This window comes from Rattus norvegicus, chromosome 7 (assembly GCF_021556685.1).
Source record: "Rattus norvegicus strain SHRSP/BbbUtx chromosome 7, alternate assembly SHRSP_T2T, whole genome shotgun sequence".
Classification (NCBI taxonomy): domain Eukaryota; kingdom Metazoa; phylum Chordata; class Mammalia; order Rodentia; family Muridae; genus Rattus; species Rattus norvegicus.
Window position 1 is genome coordinate 121,773,454 of NC_141540.1, and position 21,148 is coordinate 121,794,601.

The window sequence follows — 21,148 nt, forward strand, 5'->3', positions numbered from 1 at the left end:
GCTTCCCACGCTGGAGGAGGCTTAGTTACCATGGCAAGTCCAGATGGGTTGGGGGGGTGCAGAGAAAAAGGAGGGGGTATGCACAGCAGCCTTGGCTGTCCTCACTCTCTCCAGAGCTACTGGAGTTTAAAGAAGTGCTTTAATTTGTCTGAACCTCAATTTCTTCATCCGTAAACAGAAGGCGTGGCTGGTTCTCTTCTTGCTCTAAACCCTTAGTGTGTGTAAACAGTATATATGTTCTGTGAAGAACTGGTCCACAGGCCCCTCTTAGGCAAGGTACAACCCAGGATGGGTGCAGACAAGGAATGAAGTAAGTGTCTCTTTTAAAAAAGCAATAGAAGGATTAGCGAGTATGCGTTTCCATTAAGAACTTGTGGCAATTTGGCCTTCTATTGGTAAACTTAACTTCTTGAACTTTTGTTTGTTTTGAGACAGGATCTCATCATGTTGTCCTGATTGGCTTGGAACTCTTCATGTAGACCAGGCTGCCCTCAAACTCAAAGAAACTCACACCTCTACCTCTCCTGTTTTGGAATTAAAAGAATGAGCCACCAAGCTCTGAGATCTTGGGGCTCCCCAGCTCCATGTCTGAGCCTGGAGTTTGGCTCTTTTTCCTTCCTCTTTCTCCACGTCCTTTTCTCTTTCTCCGCTTACTGGGTATGAAACCTAGGGCCTCGTGCACACGGGGTAAGTGCTCTACCTTTGCACCACATCCTCTGACACTCTAGTCTATTCTTTTGTTTGTTTTGCTTTGTTGTTTGTTGTTGTGTGTAGCCCTGGCTATCCTGGAAATCATTTTGTGGAGCAGGCTGGCCTCGAACTCACAGAGATCCACCTGCCTCTGCCTCCAGTGTGTTGGAATTGAGGGCGTGAGCCACTACTACCCCAGCTGCTTCATTGATTCTTATGCTCACCCCAGGACACCTTCCTCAGTTTCGCACCAGTGTATCAGGGTGCCTCTCTTGTCAGATATCCCATGGCACCTCCAATCTCACATAGTCTAGAGGGTCCCTTTCCTGGTTTCCCACATCCAAAATGAATATTTCCTTTTCATTATCTTCCTCTTCTCACAGTCACTGGACAAAAAGAAAAAAAAGGCTTCCTCTGTCTTATTCCCTCAAGTCCTATCCATCCCTGATTCCACCACCCTCCCTTCCTCACCACTGCCATTCTGCATTGTTTCAAGAGCTTCTCCACCAGTGTCTTGTTCCGGCCCCCACCTCTGTGGCTCATTCTGCTGGATAATGTTCCCCATTATCCTTACTCTTGGCTCCTACTGTGAAAACACATTTCTTAGTTACCTGCATAGGCTCCCCAGGTCCTCTGTTCTCACCTGGTTGCCACTTTCTCCCAAGTGTCTTTCCTGAACTGCTTTGTCCCTTCCTGCATACATACACTGTGTTAGTGCTCAGACTCAGGCCTGAAGGTCTGTGTCCCCAAGATGTAAGGTCCCTGATAGCCTCGGGTCCGGGATGTAGTTCAGCACTGGAGTGCATGCCCACCTCGGTGAAAAGACGGAAGGCAGGCAACTCAGCTGAACGTGTGTCTTTCCAGCATTCAGGTAGACAACGTCATGACTGTGTATCTGTGTATGGATGGGGGCGGGGGGGGGGAGGTCGCACATGCACATGTGCACTTATCAAGGCTGTTTTGTCAGAAATATGACACGGTGCACATTTTCAATCATTTTTGATAGAAAACAAGAGTGCTGAGCAGATGGCTCACATCTGTAATCTCAGTGCTTGGGAGAAAGAGGAAGAAGGGTGGCCGTGAGTTTAAGCCCAGACAGATAAAATGAAACACAAAACAAAGGAAAAGAAAGGCAGCAAGCATTTCAAAGGCACAGACCAAATGAGGCCCTTCCTCCAACTGATAGAGGAGGAGCAGGATCAGAAAAGGACAGAGTGTGCCCTTTCTATGAATCCCCTGCCTTTGCCCCTCTCCCAGTCCAGCTCCGGTCATCTGTCAGAGTCAGCCCACCATGAACTCTTGAATGCAGGACCCTAACTGAGGTCTCACTAAAAGGAGATAAGCTATAAACCTGAGCTTCACCCCCCTCCCCCCGGACTTCTGTGCTTCTTACCTGGGTACTGCTCCTGGCTGGGTATGGGGGTGGGGTGGGGTGGTTACCTTATGGTGAACATGTGAATTGTCATAGAAAGTTCTTTCAGGGGGCACTGGCTGTTACAGAACTCAAAAGAAGAGCTACCAGAGGCCTGGACATTTGGAAGGCTTTTCCAGAAGGTGAACCTCAAGCTAGTTTAGTTGGTTGGTTGGTTGGTTGGTTGGTTGGTTGGTTGGTTGGTTGGTTGGTTAGTTGTTTTGAGACAGGGTTTCTCTGTGAAGCCCTGGCTGTCCTTGGAACTCAATTTCTAAACCGAGCTGGCCTCGAACTCAGAGATCTGCCTGCCTCTACTTCCCAAGTGATGGGATTAAAGGTGTGAGCCACCACCATTTCCCAGCACCCACCCAAACCCCAGCCCCACCTCAAGATAGTTCTTAAAGGCCTTGGAGACTTGGAAGATAAGTGTGGGGCATTCTAGAGGGAGCTGAAGGTGAGGACACAGGAACATTCAGCCAGGAAACAGACTGAATCCTGAGAGGACATCAACAGATGAATGTGTAAATCAATGCAGTTGTACTCTACACCGTCTAGTGCAGTTCACGACGTGTGTGTGTGTGTGTGTGTGTGTGTGTGTGTGTGTAAGTAAATTTGTTTGTAAGCACATGTGTCTGAATAGGTAAATTGTGGATCTCAGGGATGGGGAATGACAGAGAGGAGAGATGATGCAGAAAACTGATTTTTACGGAAGTTCCTGCATTGAATTGCAAGCTGTTTGAATTCTGTTGGTGGTTGAGAGCTAGAAATGGACTGGCAGGGTAGAAATGGTTCTTGGTGGTGCTAGAGAGATGGCTCAGCAGTTAAGAGCACTTGCTGCTCTTTCAGAAGAACTGAGTTCAGTCTCCAGCACCCATGTCCAGTGGCTCACAACTGCCTGTAACTCTAGCTTTGGGGAATTTGATGCTCTCCTCTGGCCTACTCAGGTGCCTGTACACACACACACGCACACACACACAGAGAGAGAGAGAGACAGAGAGAGAGAGAGACAGAGAGAGAGAGAGAGAGAGAGAGAGAGAGAGAGAGGAGAGAGAAATAATTCATTTTAAATGGTACTTGGAACTGGGTGTGGTATCACTAATCTATAATCCTACAAAAGCAGAAGGCTCACAAGTTCAAGACCACCCTGGGTTACATAGTGAATCTTAACCCAGAGCAAACAGCAGCAGCAGTGGTGCTCAGGAACAGAATTGAGGAGAGCCTAAGACAGACTGGCAACTTCATTGATTGAAAAATAAAAAAGAGGGTATCTCCCTTTCTGAGATTAGGAGACACTGGATAGAAGGGAATCCTCTAGAGAAAGAGTCTTTTCTTCCCTTTTGTAGGCAGGAACACAGAACAGGCTCAGGACAGAGCACTCTCACAATCAGAGACCAGCCTTACCCTAATCTGGCAGAGAGTCACTACAGTGGACTGTCTCCTCTCCCTGAGAGCTGGTGGTCATAGGGACATTTGGAGACAATTTCTAAAACAGCTCTGATCCCAGCTGCATTACGTATCTTGTCGCTGTGACCAAACACCTGACAAAAGCAATTTAAGGAAGGAGGGTTTACTCTGACTCATAGCTCCAGGGCTCAGTCTATCATGGCAGAGATGGCATGGCGGCAGGAGCATGGGGCAGGCAGCTGGTCACAATACATTTATACTCAGGAGGCAAAGAGAAATGAAGACTGCTGTTTTTTTTTTTTCCCTTTTTCTTTTTTCTTTCTTTCTTTCTTGCTTGCTTGCTTGCTTGCTTTGTCTAGGACAGCAGCCTCTTGGATGGTGTCCCACACATTCATGGTGGGTTTTCCTCCTCAGTGAAACCTCTTAGAAAATGTCCTCACAGGCATACCTAGAGACGTGGCTTCCTGAGTACAGTGAAGATTAACAGTCACCACACCAACTGAAGGACCTATGCCAGAATGATTACTTCCTGAGTGCTTGTTGATCCCTGTCCTGGTGACCTAGAACCTGAAAATCACATGCTAGAGGCCCATAGATTAGGACCAGTAGAGTACACTCAGGAAGAAGGGTCAGACAGAAGGCCGAGGGTAGAGACAAAGGTGACTTTAGGAAGCCTTGGGAACTCTCGGCGGTTCTCAACCTGTGGGTCATGACCCCTTTGGGGTTTGCCTATCAAATAATCATGTCAAATATTTACATCATGATTTATAATGGCAAAATTACAATTATAATGTAGAAATGAAGATGGTTTTGTCATTGGGGGTCACCACAGCATGAGATATCAAAGGGTTGTAGAATTAGCAAGATGGAGAACAGCTGGTGTGAATGGAGGTAAATAGAAAGGAAGGTCACCTACCACCAGGTGAGGAGACCTACTCAACACTATCAGAGCAATACACGGCAATTCAGGGCAAAGTTCAGGGGTCAAGCAAGAGTCATCCTGATGACCTGCCTCAACCCAGCCTAGTTTCTAGAAGGAAGTGACCGGGAAAAGTTGTCTAGGCAACAAGGTGCTTGATCTGGATGGGGTCGAAGAATAGAGACCCAAGGGAAGTTAACAGTGACCCAGTATGGTGCTGTCTCTTTGAGGGTAATTCCTTCACTTGGCTGGTATCTGTTCAAGAAAACATCATTCACAGATACATGAGGTAAAGCATGCTGAGGGAGAATGTATTTACAGAGGAAGCAAGGATAAATACTGGGGTAGAGAGGTTGGGCTGAACTTTAAACAGACTGTGAGGGCAGTTACCTATAGGAAAGGACTAGTGTATGAGGGTGGGCAGGAACAGAAAGAACAAAGAAGAAATGACTTGGTGGTGTATGCGTAGGGTGGGGGTGCTCTGGAGAAAACCAGCCTAACAGGATTATTGGTAAATGCAGACCAAGGTCACCACCAGAGGATTGGTGATGGGGCAAGGGCAATGAGATATCTGGGATGTGAGATGCATGGGTTCATGTATACCAGTACACATAAAAGGTCATACCTCCCCCCCCCAATGGATAGCTAAAAGTTTTAGGGTCAAACAAGAGGTCTCCATATATGTGTTTCTTGGAGCAAGGTTACTCCACTGTGGTCCCAGGATCTATGTTCCTCTGGATGCAAGAGAAACCTCTTCCCCTCACTCTCTCACCTTCTCTGGGACACAGCAGCAAGGGGAAAAAAATCTTTTTTAACCAAGGTGTGAGTGAGTCCCCAAAGTTTTATAACAGGCGTTCGTGACACAAATTGCTACAGAGGAAAAAAGTCACCCCTGGGAAACTTATCTAAGAATATATCATGAGATGGGTTATTTTGGGACTCAAATTACACAGGAGGGCCTAGGAAAATAGACATGCATGGGGCTGAACACAGCTACAATTAATGTTAACTATAAGGTGTCATATCTTTACAGAATGCAGAAGGCACAGCCTGCAGAGAGTGCTGTGGAGGGTGAGAGGAAGGTGACTTGGAGCCAAGTATCCAGGGGGAGGGGGGTAGTCCTGCAGAGGAAGGAGGAGGGAGCCAGCAGGAAGGGACTTGTCAGGGGGAGGCACAGTTCTCAGAAGGCAGCAGTCACCTTGGTCAAGGTGGAGTTGGAAATGCCACCAGGGTGGACCCCACCCAACTCAGGGAAACTCCAGACCCAGAACTAGAGAGACCAATAATGTATCAGGGGTTTTCCCAGGGTGCCCTTGGATCTAGGGGGACCTAGATTATATAGCCATTAAGATTACTACAGGTACCTAAAGGAAATCAGAGTGTTTGTTTGTTTTATTTGTTTTCTTTTATCTATACAGTAATCTATAGTGTTTAGCTATAGGGTAGGGTGAAGGTCTGGGGGTGAAGCCATATGACTAAGTGTCCCAGCACTGACCTTAAAGGGGACATCTCATTTCTAAAAGCCTCGGTTTGCCCACCTGTAGCATCTCACTACAATCCCTTTCAAAGCCAACTTTAACAGATTCAGGGAGAGGAAGCCAGATGCAGTTTCGTAATTGTGCATTCTGTCTCCCTACCCACAGCCCCTCTGCCACTATCACCTGTCTTATGAAGATCAAGACTGGGGATAGAACTTAGGGCCTCACACATGCTAGGCAAGTGATCTACACTGGGCTATGATCCCAGCTTCCTGTAATTGTGAATGTTTACCATCTACCTGAACTATATACATACAGGAGGCACCAGAGAAGCCACCCATGATGTACCAGTCTTCTTTCTTATTCCCAGTGGCAAGCATATTGCCTAGTACTTATTAACCTCTCAAAAATGTAGTGTGAATAAGTATGTCTTTGGTATGTAAAAGTGAGCTTTATTAAATAACCAGTATGTTTCCCATCAGATGTAGAAAGATCTTTTCCATTGTGAGTTGTTTCTAAAATAGTCTAACCTTCTTCTGTCCAAACCCAAGTCCTGTCACATAATATGTGTGGCTCTTGAATTGGGGGAAATGTGTTTTAATCCTTCTTCTTTAGTGTAGGCCTGGAGTGAGCTTGGCTTGGCTTGCAGCTGCTTCCCTGTTCTACAGGGCCTGATGCTCGGTAAGGATCAATAAAGAGTGGGAGAGCTGGAAGACTGACCAATTCAGCTACCAAGCAGGCCCAGATCCAGAGCTTTGAGTTGCCCTGCCCCAACTTCTATCCCATCTATGAACTGCTGGAGTGCATGAAGGGGCTGGTCCAAAGCTGCAGAATCTCCATGACGTACGACAAGAGGATACCCAAGAGGAATCCCAGTGAGAATCCAGTATTCAGAGTGTAGCAGAAGCCAGAAGCCTCAAACCACACCAAGGACTCACTGCAATGAACATTTGCAAGTAAGATGTGTGGACAAGAGGGTGTATTCTGGGACACACTGGGACACACTATAGCTTCTATGACAAGATTTATTTTTTATCCTCTTTTTTTTTCTTTTGAAAGGGGGGGCGGGGAGGTTGCAAGGGTGGAGCGCTGATAGGAAGGGACTGGGAAATGAGTGGGATTGAGGCCTATGATGTGAAATTCACAAAGAAGGAATAAAAAAGTTATTTTTTTAAAAGAGCTGGTAAGTGGCTGGTAAACTGAATGGCTTCTGACTCTAAGCATGAGGCTAAGCCCTTAGCAAGTGTCTACCGAAGGGGTTAAATTACCAGATAAAGCAAACACTTTTCCTACTCTCCTTTTCTCGGATCTTCAACTAAGACAGCATTGCAACCTGAGGAGGCTAACGTGCGCTCTAAACATCTCTGTGTTCTCCTAACTCGCATGGAAAACAAGAATGGGAGACTTTCCAATGGGACTTACAGTTCATTCGAAGGAAACATTGAATGTTTAGCATGGTGCCTGGCATAGCAATTGCTGCTGGATCGTTACAACCCTGTCAGTCTCTCGACCCTCAGTGGCTCCACTGTAACTACAGCATAGAGACTACTAAGGTCGAGTCCCAGACAGAAGTGGCTTACCTGTAATCCACTCAATCAGTTTGGAGGCTGAGTCAAGAGGGTCTTGAGTTCAAAGCCAGCTAGGGCCACACAACAAAGCCCTGACTCAAATCAATAAATACACAAAGCTGAGGTCTCTATAGTTTGTCCTTCTCTATCTAGTCTCCTCTTCTCAGGCTCTCAAACGAACTTCTGTGGCCAGCTGCTGTGGACCCCAGACCTTCTGCAAAGCACTGACTGCATTTCCACTTCTTGCTTGCCTTCTCTAAGAGTCCCTCCCACTAGGACTTCTCGCCTGTATTTAACTGGCGATGAGACCAAGGCTCAGCAAGGAGAACTCACTTTCCCAGGGACACAGAGCGGCTATCAGGAAAGCTGGATGCCACTCACGTTCTTATTCATCCAACCCCCGAAACACAAACCACAAGAAACCCCACCTGTCCATCAGCCTGGCACTTCTTAGAAATGCAGAACCTCAGGCCTCATCCGAGACTTACCGGATCCAAACCTGTATTTTAACGGCCACTCCTTGCCCAGGTAATTGTTGGGCACTCTAAGTCTTAGAGCATCACTGTAAATCACTTTCTGCCAGTCAAAGTACTAATTCCATCAAACATGTGGTCCTGTTTAACCCCTAGGTTAAGAAAGGTCAGCACCATTACCCTGTTGTTCCAGTGCAGAGCAGGCCTCTCATCGATGCTGCTGGTCTCTTCAGTGATTGCCGCCTCTCTTCCAACATGTCCCTTGGCTGTAACACTAAGCTTCTTGATGCTCCTTTTACCTCTGAACTGTACCTTTTGTACTTCTTTCTGCCCCTTGCTTTTTTTTTTTTGTCGTTATAGACTTGTATAAGTCTTATAAGTAACAACCACTCCACAGTCTTGAGATTTCTCCCACCACCCTAGGCTCACTAGGTAAGAGCACTGATTTCTCCACAGACATGAATCTAATCCCCACATGGCAGCTCACAACTGTCTATAACTCCAATCACAGGGTCCAGTACATTCTCCTGGTCTCCAAGGACTCTGCCTGTACAATGTACATATACATGCAGACAGAACACCCATATCCACAAAATAATAACATAATTTAAAAACATTTTAAAGAAATTTCCTGTGACAGATACATTAGCCCATTGATTTAAAATTTAGGCTCAGGCAAGTTCTTAGTACACGGACAGAAGTGTCTGTCAAAACACTATATAAAGGGTTGGGGATTTAGCTCAGTGGTAGAGTGCTTGCTAGCAAGCGCAAGGCCCTGGGTTCGGTCCCCAGCTCTGGAAAAAACAAAACAAAACACTATATAAATGGCCTATAGCTCACTGCTAACGCTGCTCCCATCTGAAATCTCTTTAGTCCCTACCATCCTTATTACTATCCACCCTGCTATCTTCCAGGCTCCTACGAGAACAGACCACTAAACTATGCTTACAGCATTCAACCACTTGTCTTGTTCAAAGCTCCAGAGTCTTTCTGCATATTTCTCCAAAACTCAACATGGCCAGATTCTTTCCAGCAACAATCCACTCTCAGCACCAGCTTCCGTATTGATTACTTTTCTGGTTTGTTTTGTCTTGTTTTGTTTTTGTCTACAAATTGTCACGATAAAGGCAATTTATAGAAGAAAGGGTTTATTTCGGCTTAACAGTCCAGAGGGACAAGAGTCCATTGTGGCAGGGACTTGTGGCAGCAATTAGCAGGCCTAGCAGCCAGATCGGGAAGCTGAGCGATCACATCTCAGCCACAACCACAAAGCCGAGAGGGCCATCTGGAAGTAGGGAGAGGTTGTGAGTTCTCAAAGCCCACCCCCAGTAATATACTTCCTCCAGCAAGGCTCTATGTGGTAGTTAGAATGAGTGTCCCCCATAGTCTTAGGCATTTGAAGGCTTGGTTCCTAGTTGGTGGTGCTGTTAGGGAAGGTTTAGGAGGTGTGGCCTTGCTGGAGGAGGTGTGTCACTGGGGGAAAGCTCTGAAGGCTTAAAAGACTGGCATCATTTCTACCTTGATCTATTCCACGTTTTCAGTTAAAGATGAGCCCTCAGCTTCCCGTTCCCGTTGCCAACATGGACACCAACCCTCTGTAACCACAATTTCAAATAAACTCTTTTATAAGTTGTCTTGGTCATGGTGTTTTACCACAGCAAAATAGAAATAGAAAGCAACACGATACCACACATTCCAAAGGTTTCATAACCTCCCCAAACAGTGCCAATTGAGGACCAAGTGTTTGAATACACATATTGGGGAGATTCTTAGTCAAACAACCCCAGTAGCCTGATGTGTGCCTTCAATTCATAGCAATCCTCCTGCCTCTGCCCCTCAAGTGCTAAGAATATTTACAATGTGTTTGAGGTCCTGGGCTGAGACTTTCTCTCAAAAACTAAAATACAAAACAAAACAAAACAAAACACCCAAAACAAAACCCTGAGCATGAATTGTACTAGGTGCACAGTAAGCACCAAGTAAATGCTCATTAGATCGGTTTCCACCTCTAAGCATATGATGGTCTTCTGTGGCAGTAGCAGTTTTATCATTTGAAACAGGGTCTTATCATGAGGCCCAAGCCAGCTTCTAACTCACCATTCTCTGTGGTGGTGGGTGACAGGTGCGTGACATCTGGCTTGCCTGCAGTTACTAAAGCACATTTGCTACACTCATGCTGTCCTCCTCAGCTGTGTTAGCCTTGTCTGTCTCTTCCTCCTCTTTACTGCTTCGAGCTCCTCTGCATTCCCTAAGCGGAGAGCCTGGCCTCACAGGGCCTCCAAAGCGAGCAAACGCTCTCCTAACTGATGGTAGACTATGCCTCTAGTACTCTTAGAGTGCAGTGTTACCAGGGGTGAAACCTCCTGATTCTCAAGAGTGGTGAAGAACGTCTGAGGCGACAGGCACCCTTGCTGCTGCTCACCATCCCCGATGCCAGCAGTCACCATTGTCACGAACTCTGTAATTTATTATTTTTTTATTAAAATTTTTAAAACTTGATGTGTATGGATGTTTTGTTTGCACTTATGTCTGTGTACCATATGCATACCAGGTGCCTGTAGAAGGCAGAAGAGAGTGTCGGAGATGCTCTGGGACTTGAGTTATTGATGGCTGTGTGCCACCATGTAGGCCCCAGGTCCTCTGGGCAAGCATCCAGTGCCCTTAACCATTTCTTCAGTCCCTTCAGACAATCTAATCGCTCATTTTTTTCCAAACTGTCAATGATGCTGTGGGGTATAGATCAATGAAAGAGCCCTCTCCTAATGTGCCAAAGTCCTGAGTTTTATCCCAAGCACAGAGGAGAGGGCGGGAGGGGGGATGAGGAAGGGAGGATGAAAGGGAGAAAGAAACAGAGAGAGGGAGGGAGGGAGGGAGGGAGGGAGAGCGAGCTCTAGAAATGCCCATTGACTCCTTCATACACACCCCCAATAACCCCAATAACCTCTGTTTCTCCACAAGAACAAGCAAAGGAGGCCACACGTAGGGAAAGGACCTCCTACACCACAGAGAGCATAGCAGTTCCTCCGCTTAGCCTCTCCTTTCTCGGGAGATACAGAAAAGCATTTATTTCTAGGCCTCAATTTCCTCGTTTGTGAAATGAGGGGGTTGGACTCATTTCTAAAGCTCCTTCCAGCTCCAAGTCGCTGTGCTACAAAATGAGAGAAATGTGAACCTTCGGTTGCTATGATCTGAAAATATTTTGAATGTAGAGAATCAAAATTGTACAGCAGCACACGAACAAAATAATATGTTAATGACTAAGAAGATTGTATTTAATCCAATGGGAAACAGCAGATCCTCTGGTGGTGGTGTGCACGCGCGTGTCTGTGCTCAGCTTCCTTCCTTGGGCTCAAACATGTATTTTGAATCGCTAATATAGTAATCAGGCCTCTGGCAGCCTATCAGGCCCAAACACACGCACACACCACTTCAAATTAAAATGAGGGGCAAATTCACTGCCGCCTGCTTACATCTTTTCTATTTGGGTGATTCTTTTAGGAGGAAAAAATTTTTGTAGTGACGATGTTGAATTGACAGCCCCTGGAGGCCTCTGATCTCAGAACTGGGACGCATGGGCGGGAGAACTAGGGATTTCATTAGCATCTTTGCTTTCCCACACCAACTGCCCCCTACACAGTCCGCACACGATCTGGCCCAACAGCATACACACTTGCACCCTGATGGCCGGAGGGGATAAGGATGCTACTAAACCCCACAGGCGTCTGGACTAGAACAGGTGCTCTGGGCCTTGCCCGCGGGAAGATGAGGCTGGACCCGCGGGGCTGAGTCCGGAGGGTGCTGGATGCATTAAAGGTCAAGTCGCTGACCTTTCCCCGCACGGATAGGTCGCAGCTGGGAGGCGGGCGTGGCTCAAAGGCCGCACGTGGCTGACTATAGCCCGGCTCCAAGTTCACTTCCACGCCAGGGCTCCGCACCCGAGCCGGGCTAGGTAGGCCAGAGACGAACGGCGTCGGCTGGGTTGCCCGAGAGGTCCCCGCGAGCCTTGCAGAGGCGGCGTTCCCTCTCCGCCCGACGGCCGCGCCCGCATCGAGGCCCGCGCCGATTGGCCGACTGGCGATCTGTGGGCGGGCCGGGGCGGACCTCGCGGCCAGGTGAGGCGCCCCGCCCCTCGAGCGCTCCAGGTGCAGCGGTGGGGACAGCAGGGTCCAAGCCCGGGGCCCGGGACAGGTCTGGGACGCCATGGCCGAGTCCCAGTTGAACTGCCTGGACGAGGCGCACGTGAACGAGAGGGTGACCGAGGCACATGCCGCCTTCTACTACTGCGAGAGGCGGCGGGCCGCGCTGGAGGCGCTGCTGGGTGGAAGCGAGCAGGCCTACCGCGAACGGGTCAAGAAGGAGCGGCTGCGGGACTTCCTCTCCAGCCAGGAGCGCCAGGCGCTCTGCGCCGCCTGGAGCCCCTACGAGGAAGCGGTCTCCAACACCCGTGCCAAGGCCAAGGCCAAGGCCAAGTCCCATTCCCGGGCTGAGCCCGGTGAGTCCCTGGCCTACTGGCCAGATCGCTCCGACACTGAAGTGCCCCCACTGGACCTGGGGTGGACCGACTCCAGCTTCTACCGCGGCGTGAGCCGAGTCACGCTCTTCACCCACCCGCCCAAAGAAGAGAAGGCGCCGCACCTGAAGCAGGTGGTCAGGCAGATGATCCAGCAGGCCCAGAAGGTAGGCCTCGGCCCCAATCCTGCACCAGTGGGGCCCCCTCCCCGGCCCCCACTCCCCTACCTGGTCTCACTTGCAGGCCACTCACACCATCCTTTGGGAAATGGACCCCAGCTTACCCTCACTTTGTGGAGCTCTAGTGAGCCTTTTGAGAGATGGATGTGACGTTTGTGGCAAAGCACTGGTCTTTCTTACTACAGTGTCCAGATGCACTAGCCTTGTGTTGGTACACCTCTGTCACATCTGTCTTCCCTGTGACAGTTGTGAGGCCCTGTGCTAAGCTAGCCACTCAATAGGGCTTGATCATGACCTATGACCAGGGATTTATTTATAAGGTGTATCCTTGGCCGTTTTCCTATTAGATCTTCACAACCCCGTGAAGTAGGTGGTTGGTAATGACCTCCCTTACCCCCACCCCCACCCTCGTGCCAGGTGAGCTTTTCTTGGGAGCCTCTCTCCCCAAAACAACCTGGCTTTCCCATTGTCATCCTCTCCTGGGCTGGGTACTAGAGCCCAAGCAGGCTTAAATGAATGAGGAAAGGTATTTTGAGCTCTAGCTGTGACTTGGCCTAGTGTTGGGCGCTCCCACAAGGCACTGGACTCAGCCACTCAGGAGGAGGCTCCTACTTAGCCCATCTGCTGCTCTGCCTGGGTGTCGAAAGAAGATGTTTCCAAGGAGCCTGGTTAGCATACCAGTTGGACAGCTGGCTGTGGGGTAGGTGAAAGACTAATCTTTTCCTCTGTGCCCTTGAGTATTTGGGTAGTTTCCAGGTAAAATGTGGGCTATTGCATCAAATCTGAACTTCAAATAGGCCTTTAGTATCAGTTTATCCCAAACACTACACAGGGCACATTGATACTAGAAGTGACTTTCCATTTACCTAAATTCAGGTTTAATGGGACAGCTATCATTTCGCCTTCTAAGCACTGAGAGGTGGCAGATAGACTTTTATCCCATGTATTTCTTGTGTTTGGAGGTGTCCTGGGACAAATGGATGTCAAAGGACATCTTTGGGGAGACTGTTCTCTCCTGCTACCATGAATGTGGGTTCTAGGGGTTGAATGCAGGTAGCCAGGGTTGGGGACAAGCCTGGTAGCCCCAGGCATTTACTCCACCTGCCACTGGGATTTATTAAGCAACATCAACAGCCTTTGCTGCCCGGATCAGAATATGCAGCTAGAGGCTTGGGTCTACTGTTCTTGTGAGTGTAATTACAGCTGTCTTTATCCTGGAGGCCAAACAAAAAGATGCTAGGACAGTGAGAGCCTCTTCTTCCTGGGAGGTGTGGCCTAGGCGTGGGCTAGAAGGGCTGCCAGAGAAGTTAGCTTTTTCACTGTCTTTTCTTCCACCTTCCCACCAGATAATTGTTCCTTGTCTGACTAAGCTTTCTTTGTGTTCTGCACTCTGCTGAAGAAAAAGGCAAGGCTGAACACACACACACACACACACACACACACACACACACACACACTAGTGGAAAAGGAAGTGGGTAGCAGCGGACTGTAGGTGGAGTCAAGGGTCAGGACTGATGATGTAATGTTCACTAAACCTTAATTTATTTAGTGCTTGTGACATGACACCCATCACCCACTGTGGTTTTGGTCATTTGTTTTAAGAAATTGATATTTGGGGTTGGGGATTTAGCTCAGTGGTAGAGCGCTTGCCTAGGAAGCACAAGGCCCTGGGTTCGGTCCCCAGCTCCGAAAAAAAAGAACCAAAAAAAAAAAATGATATTTATTGTGATGTGTGTGATGTGTGATGTGTGTGTGTGTGTGTGTGTGTGGTGTAGGTAAGTCAGAGGATAACTTGCAAGGATCCATCTCTCCTTTCTCTCAGTGGGAGGTGAGTTGTAGGATTGGAATGGCAGATTAAAAGGAAACCTGGGAGGAGCAGTCTCTCAGTGGAGTACTGAGCAGGAAATGAGAGGCTTTTTTTCCCTTTAAAATGCAAAGCAGTTTGGCTGTTGGGAGCTGAGCCTTGTATATGGCACCATCTTTTATAGAAAGGAAACTGAGGCCCAGAGCAAACCATCACCGCCTAAGCCCTGTCTCATGCTCTGGCCCCTTGTTTTTCACAGTCCCTGGGTAAGACAGGTTTTCCTTATCCTTGGAGGAAAAACAGACAAACAAACAAACAACAAAAACCAAGGTGCAGGACAGTTAAGTTCCTAGAACAGTTAAGTTCCTTGCCTAACTTAATAAACAGTTGAGCCGGAATCCAAACATGGAAGCCCTACCCTACCTAACCTGCTCTCCTTTGTTCTGCTGTGGTGAGATTCTGCACAGAGTTTGAATGGATCTAGTGCAGTCAACAAGCTGCAGCATCCACCCTGTACCCAGGTTAGAGGGCAGAGACTAGGCCCTGCTCCACTGTGCCTTCCATGACCTGTACGGTGGGGTTTTCTTAACGCTTTAAATAAATATTTAACAGAATATTTTGCAATTGTGAGCCAGTACTGTATGTGCAGATTGACCTGATAACATATTTCCAGAGAGTCTCCTGTGTGCCAGGGCACCAGCTATAAAGATCCAAGCCGAGTGGACTTTGCCCTTCAAGAGTTTGCGTAAACGCTGAGGCTTCTGCTAGAAGGAAAAAGGGAGTTTTGAGGCTGTACCTGGGAGGCTGGCCCCCTGCAGCAGGTGGGTTGCGGGTTTGGAGGGAAGACTGAGAAAAAGACTGGGTGGGCGGTCTCCGCCTTAGAGACTACTGAGCAAGGAAGTGAGAAGACGCTCTGGCTTCAAAATGCAAAGCAGTTTGATTGGAGGGAGCTGAGTACTCTGTGAGGTGTGGTAGGGGTGTGTACAGGTGAGGAAACTGAGGCACCAAGCAGGAAGGAATTTTGCTTAGAGGCCACTTGCGTGGTTCTAGAAAGACCCAGATCTCTACCGTGCATTGCAAACATGGCACATCCTGACCACTGCCTGGCCCTGCCCCTGGCTCATCCACCAACCCGGCAAGCATATTTCCTTGGCAATCAAATCAGATTCTCCTCCCTGTTCACCCTGAGGGAGGGAGTTTCCCTGGTTTCCAGGGAGTGTCTGGCAGCCTCAAGCCTGGGTTAGACTGAGAGATGGTTTGTGTGCTGAGATCTCATAGCCTTGGAGGGAAGGCAGTCTACCCGGGTGCTAGGGGTTCTGGGTTTTATTTCATTTAATCCTCAGAATAATCTTACAAGGTACTACTATTTTTGTTCCCAAAAGACAGATAAAGAGGGAGTTGACCAAGAAAGAGAAAGGGAAATGGGAAATGGACCCTAAGAGTGGCACTTTGAAAACACAATTTTGCCTTTGTTTCTAGCACTCTTGAGGCAAAGACAGGCGGATCTCTGAGTTCGAGGTCAGCCTGGTCTACAGAGAGAGTTCCAGGACAGCCAGGGCTACACAGAAAAACCCTGTCTCAAAAAAAAAAAAAAAAAAGAAAAAAAGAAAAAATCAACAACAAAACACAGTTTTGGTTTGGGGAGGAAGGCCTAGGTGTAAAACCAGCGAAGGCACAGGTCAGTATGGCGGAGGTCCCTGTACATGAGAAAAAGCCTCCAAATGGGTTAAGCTTTAACTAGCCACTCTCTGGGCCTCTGCAAATGGCAGAAAAGCATTTCCCAGCTGTGCTGGTACCCAGCCTTCACAGATCCAGCTGTGTTTGCTTGTGGGGTGGTTTCTGCTGTTTTTCCACCTTGAGAGATCTGCTTATTCTAGCATCATTAAGATGTCCTTTGTCTACTTAAACTCTAAGCCTTTTAGGAACCCTGGCCTGTGCCGTGCTAACAAGGAAGACCAGGGAAAGCTGCTACTGCTTGGGCAGCTTGGACATTCAGGGAGCTTCCTACAGCAAAACCCCTTGGAAAACTGGGAAGTCAAAGAGTCAGAGGAACAGACAACCTCAGTCCGGGCTGGCCATTTGGAGGGCCTTGCACTCCTCTGATCATGAAGGTCTCCTGTATGCTAAACGTGCATTAGTGGAAAAGAGGTGGACGAGACATGCCCCTGCTCTAAAGTAGCAATAGTCTGCTAATCCATCCTTACAATTCAGTATGACAAATGCTTGAGAGAAGGAGTGGCAGGGGAGACATTAGTCCCACCCCCAAGCCAAGTTAGCAAGGGCTCTTTGAAGTTGTCTGAACGCCTGATCTAGCAGGAAGGGTGAGGTGGCACCAAGCCTCTGCCTGTCCTTAGGACCAGTGGGATCCATCTGACTCCTGACTCCCATATTCCCAGGTCCCACATTCCAAATACACCAGCTTCTCACTACTCCATGAACGGCTTGATTTCCTTGGTTCTACTGTAAGGCAGACATTATTCTCTTGTCACAGAGGAACCCTGAGGTACAAAAGAATGAAGTAGACTAAGGCTGAGAAGACCTGGAGAAAGGCTCCAAAGCACAAGGTGTGGTAGATGAAGCGACTTTGGCCAGACAGGTGTTGGGAGGCAAGGGTGAACACCTAGAATGCAGTGCCCAAGGAGTATGGCAAAGTCTTGGCCATCTCACCGAGGGACCTGGTTTTTCAAGGGAACGGTTATCTTCTTCCGTGGCCATCAGTCTCCAGCCACATTCAGCAAATGGTACCAAGTTGAGTGCCTTCTCTGCACCAGGTTCTGTGCCAGTGATTGATATACAGAGAAGTAGATGTTGTCACTCCCTGGGGAGGGGAGGTGGCAGTCATCTCCCTGCCTATGGTTAAAGTACTTACCAGGCAAGCATAAGGACCAGAGTTCAGATCACCAGAACCCAGTAAATGTGGGTGACTGTAGTGTAAGTTTCAATCAGAGAAGGAGACAGGTAATCCCAGAGCAAACTGGTTAGCAAGATTAGCATTGGACACGCCCTGAGTGCAATTGAGAGACCTTGTCTCAAAGAATCAAGTTGGAAGAGCTGTCAAGCATGATTCCCAACATGCACATACATGTGCACCCACACACATGTGTGCTAATATACATGCACACCACATAGGTATGAAAACTGAAAAAGGAAAGGGAAACTTTCATAGTGTTTACGATTGTAGAGTTGGATAATACACTTGCTCACTTTCACCGCACTCATCACTGGTCTTTTTCTAGCTCCCTTTGTCTCATCCTTCTCCCTTTCTACCTCAGCAGGGCAATTGATTAGCTGAACTGCCCCTCTCCCACACTTTTCAAAACAACCGGGACACTCTCTGTAGCTCAAGTTGTATTACTACATAGTACAAACTAGCCTCAAACCTGCAATGATCCTTCCACATCGGCCTCCTCAGTATAGGCGTGTGTCACCATGCCCAAGCCTGAGCTGCTCAGAGAAGCTAATTTAAATGCACAGAGCCAAAGGCAGCCTCTCCGAGTAGCCCAGGGGTCTGCAGTTCACACATATTCTCCCCTCTCAACTCTTCTGCCCTCCCACAAGTGATTAGTCTGCATGACCGTTGTCTCAAACACACGTGGGCAGTTCTGGGGTCCTTGTCCCATGCGAGCTTATGGGTAGCAGCCCTGATACAGTTCTAGCTGAACAGCCCTCTGCTCTGGTTCTTGCCCTGGCTTGTCTGGGCTTCCCCTGACATCTCTAGGCACTTTGTCTATGGAGTTTTAAGTCTGTCTCTGTGCTCAGTCACTGCTTTGGGGAGCTAAGATCTCTGAATAATGGAGCCCAACTCTCAGGACAGTGACCAAAGGCAGGCTTTGGAGTTGAAGGGTCTTATATCTTCTGTCTTGATCCAGTCATCCTCTTAGGAGCTGGTCTTCTTTGGATGAATCTCTTCCCACTTGAGTCTGCTGACCAATAAAATAGATGGGACAGTGTCTAGGTTTTTAGAGACTTTAGGAAAGGAGGGGTCGTCTGTGGAAGCTAAGCTTACCAGCAGCAGACATGTTAATTGTCCTGATAAATGGCTGCTTCTTTGTGTGAGCAAGAAAGGGGAGCTGCACTGGGAGTTGTGAGACTCAGGGCCTGAGGCTCTGGGGAGATCCATTCTCTGTTTCTGTATAGAAACTCAGCACCTGCTAGGCAATCCCCCTCTTAGTGTACTTGTTGGCCATGCTTTGATGAAGGTAGAGGAAGATGGCCCTTAGCCTGTGACACCCAAACCCTTAGGCTGGAATCCCTTTGGACTCTCCTATGAGTAGGGAGTAACACAAAAGCATGGAAACATCCACCCCGCCCCACCCTGCCTCTTACACGGGGGGGGGGGGGGGGGGGGGGAGTTTACTTGAGGTACACTGGAAAGGCCTGACTACCTTCATGGGCTCAGCCAGAGTCTAGCAACAGTCCCCAGACCTTTGACTATAGGGACCTCCAGCTTCCGGGGAGAGGAGTCACCAGCTGGAAGTGAACTAGGCTGCTAAGCTGACTGTAGCTTGGTCCCTTTCTCTCTTTGGGGAGGGTGGGTTAGCCTCTTAGAAATCTTACACTATGGGTTCCTAAAATTCTGACAAAAGTGTGCCCTTCCACTAGTCCCAGAGTAGAGCATAGGAAGTGGGGCTTTAATACACATTCTTGATCTCTGGGATTCCTGGTTGTAAAGCAGGGTCTGTTGGCCAGAAATCTCAGAGAATCCAAGCCATCACCAGAGAAAGGCATCTGATGCTGGAAGCCAGGAAGGGGAGAACCCTCATTCTTGCTCACTCTAGCTGCCTCTTTTACTTGCTTGACCCAGGGCTAATTATTTAACTTAGCTGGGCCTCTATCTCTGTATCTATAACATGGGGGTAATTTTTGCTGTGATGTTTTCAAGGTTGTACTAAGAATCACCTCAAGGAGTGTGTCTTGAGAAGAGTGAGTGATACAGGCAGACAAAAGGATTTCTGTGAGGCAAGGTTAAAACTGTTGAGAAAGGAGAGAGCCTGTTTCCTTTAACCCTGAGGCTCATGGGACATTTGAGGTTCCAAGACCAAAAGCCCACCCAGATGTGTCTGTCCTTGGGCAAGTGCACGTTATTCTTGGGAACTGTACTTTGTACTTTCTCTTCCCTCTGGAACTTCCAGAAACATTCAAAATGTATTTGTCATCGGTATGCTTTGCCAGTCCGATCCTGGAGGCTTGTAAACTGGCTTTGGAGACAGACAAGTCCGTGACTGTTAGCTGCCCTGATCTGGGCTGAGTCAGGGAGAGAAGGCAGTGTCGGGGCAGGTAACACAGGCATAACATAGGGCGTGTGAGTAGAGTCTCCATATCGTCCTCTTTGGGGATGTAGCCCCTGGTCTTGTGATTTCTCTAAAAGGCAAGGACCCTTTTAGGAATTCCCATACTAACGCCCCTCCCCCTCCACATTCTCAGCCCTCAGGATGCTGCCCCCGTTTGGCTGGCTGCTGGCCAGCCCTTCCTCCTCATGGAGTGTACAAAGCCGAGCCTGTTCTGGGGCTAGCCGCCAATCTGAGCTGGGAGAAAGCAGGGAAAAGAACAGAGGTCTTGCAGGGCTAACTGCCTGCCCTGGCTCCTGGCATTGACTAGCATACCCTAGGTATCCCCTACCCCAACTCCTCAGGTACACTGAGCAGTCAGCCTTACTTGGAGCTCTGGCTTTCTCCAGATTTCCCTTTCCTTCTCTGAACTCCATGGAGTCCTCACTTGCTAATGATCCCAGAATTTTAGCTCTGGAAGAGGGCCGATGGCTTTCTAATGATCAGTGTCTCTGGCCCAGCTTCCTGATGATCTGTACTCTCACCCTGGATACTGTTTGCTGGCTGGCCATCGTTGTGCTGGGCACATGGGAGGCTCTGGATAAGTCAGTCTCTCTCTCTCTCTCTCTCTCTCTCTCTCTCTCTCTCTCTCTCTCTCTCTCTCTCTGTTAGTTGTGTGGTGGGTTAGAAGGTGAGACCAGGACTCCTCCTTTCTGTAGCTCCTGGAGGGCAGAGTGGGGAAGACTTTAGCTTCTCCTCCCAAGGGGTTTTCACTGTCCAGAGAATCCCCCATTGGCACTGCCACTCAGTGTGTCTTATTATGTGCCAGTTACCAGAAATTGACAGGTGAATTAATGTGAGCCTTGCCTAGGTCTCTAATGGGTGAGGCCAAAAGAAGATACAGTGAGGAATGGCATGTGGGGATATGGTATTGATAGCTATTATTTATTGGGTACTTAAGCTAGATATTTGGTTTTTGCAATGCTGAAGATCCAGCCCGGGGCTGTGTGTGCTGGGAACAAGCTTCACTCACTAAACTACATCTCCAGCCCAACAGCCCTTTAGACTATGCAATAACAGTCCAGCAATTGACTATTTTATAGCTGAGGGAACGGAGGGTCAGAGAGGATGAAGGTCACACTGCTGGTCAGTAGTGGAACCGGATGGTAACTGACATGAGCCTGAGAGTAGGCTTGCCTATGTCTACTGAGTTCCCAGTGAGCCAAGGCTCACTGAAGCCTAAGTCAGCTGTTTGTGCAGGACAGGGCAGGCGGTGAGTGGGCTGTGTGTAAGGCTGAAGGCCTTGAGCACTGTGAGTTGACAGCTCCCCTCCAAGTTTATGGCCTGACTGCCTTCACCTGCCAGCCCCTCCCCGAGTCTACCCCCTTACTCCAGTCAGGCATCTCCCTTTACACACCCCATCTCTCTGGGGAAGCCCTCCCAAG

General features: G+C 48.5%; 1 protein-coding gene across 1 annotated transcript in view; it reads left to right on the forward strand.

Moving 5' to 3' along the window:
• The first annotated feature begins 12,096 nt into the window (after window positions 1-12,096).
• Sack1f (scaffolding CK1 anchoring protein F) overlaps window positions 12,097-21,148 on the forward strand; it is a 28,831-nt gene continuing 19,779 nt past the window's right edge. The window contains 1 exon segment of the mRNA NM_001130502.1: window positions 12,097-12,620. Coding sequence (NP_001123974.1) covers window positions 12,144-12,620 — 477 coding nt within the window. The 5' untranslated portion in view covers window positions 12,097-12,143.